Consider the following 4,878-nt stretch of genomic DNA (forward strand, 5'->3'; position numbering starts at 1 on the left):
AGAGAGAAAGGCAGCACCGGGCTCACACCCCCTTGTCCCTTTGCCAGCCTCGGTTTCTCTCCAGCTCAATCATTCTGAGAGCAAAGAATCCGTCTTGTCCCTTTGCCCCGCGGTTGTGCCATCCCGTGATGCCCCGCCTACCTCTGCCACAGTGGAGTATACTAGTAGTACTGAGCAGAGTAGAGTACTAGACGACACTAAGCATATGATTCCCTCCCTTGACAAACCCCCAAAACTAGAAAAGCTTTTTCAAGCTGTTCCATTCACTTCACTTGCATGCACTCATCTCATTATCATCATTCAAAGGTGAGGTGAGGTGAGATTTCTTGCACTTTCTCTAGGCCATATATAGTTATAATATATGGTTAATTTCTATTGCCAGTTCTTCATGCGGACATACTGTGGTTAATTCCTCTTGCCACTTCTTCAAGAAAGGAATGCAAATCTGGTGATGTTTCTCGAGGGAGAGCATCTTGTTCTTGCTTGCTTTGCGGTGTCAAGGACGGACCACTGGTTATCCATCAGTCGGCCCAGATCCCTGTGCCTCTGCGGACTGCACAATGTTTTTCTGGTGACCAGTACCTATCTCCATTAACTGTACAAGCTCCTCTCACATTAACTTTTCTGAGCTCTCAAACTCAGACTTTTCCTCCCAGTCCCTGTGTGGCTGTGTCCAACAACTTTATTTGCTAATCGCTTCTGCTCCTGCACTAGAATTAGAATCCCACAATCACAATTCTTGGTTCCTCAACTTGTTGATCGAGGAAAAGAAGAAGCTGAAAGAAATCTTGTAAAAAAAATGGGTGGAATCCATGCTCTGCTCATCTTGCTGTCGGTGGCGTCCCTGGCATTGCTGCCGGGAGCCACGCCGCTGCAGGCCTCACAGGCCTGGTCCCTCTTCAAGCTCCGGCAGCTCCTGGGCGACCCGCCGGTGCTCGGCACCTGGCACAACTACACCGACTTCTGCTACGGCGGCGACTACAAGACCGCCTCCGCCTTGGTGGAGTGCTACGAGGACAGCGTCACGCAGCTCCACATCATGGGCGACCCCGGCGCGCGGGGTCGCCCGCTCCCCGCCACCTTCTCCATCGACGCCTTCTTCACCACGCTGTCCAGGCTGCCGGACCTCAAGGTGCTCACGCTCACCAACCTCGGTCTCTGGGGCCCACTGCCGGGGGGGAAGATCTCCCGCCTCCAGAAGCTGGAGATCGTCAACGTCAGCTCCAACTACCTCTACGGCGAGCTCCCGCGGGGGCTCTCCCGGCTGGGCAGCCTCCAGACGCTGGTGGCGGACCACAACATGCTGGGAGGCAAGCTGCCGGGGTGGCTCAAGGACATGCCGCTGCTGGCGGTCCTCAGCCTCCGGAACAACACGCTGCAGGGGACGCTGCCGGAGTCGCTCAAGGACATGCCGTCGCTGAGGTCGCTGGTGCTGGCGTCCAACAACCTCTCCGGGAACCTGCCGGACCTGGACCTGAAGAACCTCCAGGTGATTGACATGGCCAACAACGCGCTAGGGCCCAAGTTCCCGCGGGTGGGGCGGAAGGTGGCCAGCGTGGTGCTGGCCGGCAACAAGTTCAGCGACGGCCTCCCCGCCGACATGCTCGCCTCGTGCTACCTCCTGGAGCGGCTGGACGTGTCGGGGAACAGGTTCGTGGGGCCTTTCCCGGCGGCGCTGCTGTCGCTGCCGTCCATGGAGTACCTGAGCATCGCCGGGAACAGGTTCACGGGGCGGCTGTCGGGCAACGCCTCCTGCGGCGAGAACCTCCGGTTCGTGGACCTGTCGTCGAACCTCCTGACGGGGAGCCTCCCCGGCTGCCTGGCCGCCTCCTCTGACTCCGGGAAGACGGTGGTGCTCTTCTCGGCGAATTGCCTTTCCAGCGGCAGCGGCGACGAGTCCCAGTCCCAGCACCCGTCGCCCTTCTGCCGGAACCAGGCATTGGCCGTCGGGATCGTGCCTGAGCAGGAGCAGGGAGGCAAGAAGAAGAGTGGCGGCAAGGCCGGTGTGGTGGCCGGCATTGTCCTTGTGGGAGCATTGGTTGTGAGCGCGGCGGTGGTGTTTGTGGTGAGGAAGGCGAGGTTGCCCAAGGCGAGGCCTGCACGGAGACTGGTGGAGCACGCGTCGAGCGCTTACCCTTCGAATTTGCTGGCCGACGCGCGTAATCCCCCCCCTTTCCTTTCCTCCCCACATTTTTTCTTTTCTTTTCGAAACGGAATTCCTCCCCACATTCGAATAACACTACTACTACTAGTCTCTCTTGTCTTTGGGTTGGGTTGGCAAATATAAATATACATGCTGCTAACTTGGAGATGTTTTGAACAACACTACAAACAAACAGGTTACATATCTCAGACGGTGAAGCTGGGGGCTCTTGGCATTCCGGCATACAGATCATTCTCCTTGGTGGAGCTGGAGGCGGCCACCGATAACTTTCAGGTGTCTAGCCTCATGGGTCAAGATGCTCATGGCCAGGTATGCGCTCTCAACTCTCAACTCTCTGTTTTTTTCGACATCCATCTCAACTCATGACTCATGAGGTTATTAATGAGGTTGATGGTCAGATGTACCGTGGACGGCTAAGCAATGGGACCCCGGTGACAATCAGGTCCCTCAAGGTGAACAAGAGCCAGAGCTTCACCCGCCACATCGAGATGATATCCAAGCTGAGGCATCGGCACCTGGTGAGCGCGCTGGGGCACTGCTTCCAGTACAACCTCGACGATTCCACCGTCACGCACCTCTACCTCGTCTTCGAATACGTGCACAATGGCAACCTCAGGGGCAGGATTTCACGCAAGTTCTTTTTCGACTCCTCCTCCGACCATTGTTATTGTTATTATTGTTATTGTTGGTGTTTTTGTCATCATCAATCAATATCAATATATAATAACCCAAGTGGATCTTCATCTTCAGAAGGAACGCAAGGGCGGAGGCTGTCGTGGGGCCAAAGAATATCGACCACCATTGGTGTGGCCAAGGGCATTCAGTTCCTGCATGGAGGGATCATACCAGGCCTGTTTGCGAATAACCTCAAGATCACCAACATTCTTATGGACCAGAATCAGGTCCCCAAAATCGGCAGCTACAACATCCCCATTCTGTCAGAGACCATGAAATCAGAGGTACCTACTCTACTCCCAGCACATCAAACTCTGTGTAAAGTAATCTGCTCCACTACGTGTTTTTTGACATTAACTAACTATGTTGTATTGTTGTTGCTTTGGAGATGCAGGGAGGAGCTGGAAGCAAGTATCCACCGGATAGGTATGGATTACGTCCCTCTTACGTACTCTACTTATTTATCCCAATTTCAGTTACCAATATACGTAGGAACTAGAATTTGCAGGGTTCCCAACGGTGATAAGATTGACATGTACGATTTTGGTGTGATACTGCTGGAGGTTATCTCCGGCAGGCCCATCAGTTCCATATACGAGGTGGAGATCATGAAAGAACAGGTTCGTACATATGCTTCCTTTCCTTTCCTTTCCGTTCCTTGTCTTGCTAATTACGTATATAGGGCGAGTTCAAGTTGTAACCGGAAAAAGTTTGTGGTTGTGGATCGAAAAAGTTGCAATCGGCGCTGACAGCACAAGGACCGAGCAAGAGGAGCAACTTTGTGGACCCGGCGGTGAGCAAGGGCTGCTCCGACGACTCCATGAGGACCGTCATGGAGATCTGCCTCCGCTGCCTTGCCAAGGAGCCAACGCAGAGGCCCTCAGTGGAGGACGTGCTCTGGAACCTGCAGTTTGCGGCCCAGGTGCAGGATGACTCCCGCAGCAGCGACGAGTCCCCGCTCTCGCCCTCGCAGCCCCATGCACAATCCGCACACGGCTGACCCACCCCACCCCACCCCGCAGCTAGGGTACGTCCACTTTGCCACCATCTACTCCTTCCGTCCAAAAATACTTGTCATCAAAATAGATTAAAAAAATGTATTTAAAACTAAAATACGTCTAGATACATCTCCTTTTATCAATTTTGATGATAAGTATTTCGAGACGGAGGGAGTAACTTCCAACAAATGTGCAACTAGGATCTGAATTCTGAAATGACATGCTCCGGGCATCTTGCAGGCACACAAAAATACATCGGCAAGCATCATCATGGATTCATGGCTCAAGGCAAGGATTAGACATGGTATTTTCAGGCCAAGTGTACAGCAGCTCAAGCTGGACCCCGTGATGCGTATGGTGTACTAGTTCTCACCAAGACGCCACCGGATATGATGAGTTTTCAACTTCTCAAATTAAGTAGAACGACTTTTTTTTTCTTTTTTCTTTTGAGAAATCTCCAATAGAACGACTAGTAACCATAATCTCGTTATGGATTGGAATGCACTCCCATAAAACCATTATATGTTCCCACAGTGTCTTAAAATTCCACTTTGTCTAGTCTAGAAATACAAATTTGTACGGTTTTTGAGAACCGGGTATTGTAATGTTCCAATGCATATTATATCTAGTAAAAAATAATGTTGCTATCCCCTCCAATCCAAATTAATTGACCTAGCTTTGTACTCCTACTAAAGTTATACAAAATCAGCGCCAATTAATTTGGATCGGATGAAGTACAATATTTGTAATATACAAAATGGAAAACTTAATTGGAGAATGTTCCGGTCTTAGGGGAACTACCGAACGACTCGTGGCCCCTTCGATCTAAATCCTGCGCATGTGGCCTGCTTTCCTGATAGAGGCAAAGGTGTCCCGTCTTTCGATGAGATGATGGATATCGCTTTGGTGGAAGTCGACTTTGACGATCCGGCTACGAACGTGCGAGGACGTCGCGCCTTAGCAATCGCTAAACCAACTCCGAGAGGTTATTGACCACGCCGGAGCACGATCAACCTGACCACGAGGGTCTGTTTCCTGCGA

The 4,878-nt window shown here is 52.0% G+C and overlaps 1 protein-coding gene across 10 annotated transcripts; it reads left to right on the plus strand.

The window, feature by feature from the left end:
- The first annotated feature begins 59 nt into the window (after positions 1-59).
- Positions 60-4,494, plus strand: LOC123045028 (probable inactive leucine-rich repeat receptor-like protein kinase At3g03770). 10 transcript variants are annotated; one of them, XM_044467934.1, is made up of 9 exons: positions 60-306; positions 383-2,159; positions 2,340-2,473; positions 2,551-2,794; positions 2,915-3,123; positions 3,228-3,265; positions 3,339-3,459; positions 3,573-3,866; positions 4,078-4,494. In XM_044467934.1, exons 2-8 carry the CDS (start codon positions 800-802, stop codon positions 3,837-3,839), a joined length of 2,373 nt encoding a protein of 790 aa, XP_044323869.1. In that variant the 5' UTR covers positions 60-306; positions 383-799; the 3' UTR covers positions 3,840-3,866; positions 4,078-4,494. The 10 variants fall into 10 exon arrangements, with proteins under 10 accessions (XP_044323869.1, XP_044323873.1, XP_044323872.1 ...); XM_044467936.1 differs by having other exon boundaries at positions 81-316; XM_044467935.1 differs by having other exon boundaries at positions 81-311.
- The last annotated feature ends 384 nt before the right edge of the window (positions 4,495-4,878 follow it).

The sequence above is a fragment of the Triticum aestivum genome, chromosome 2B (genome assembly GCF_018294505.1).
Source record: "Triticum aestivum cultivar Chinese Spring chromosome 2B, IWGSC CS RefSeq v2.1, whole genome shotgun sequence".
Taxonomy (NCBI): Eukaryota; Viridiplantae; Streptophyta; class Magnoliopsida; order Poales; family Poaceae; genus Triticum; species Triticum aestivum.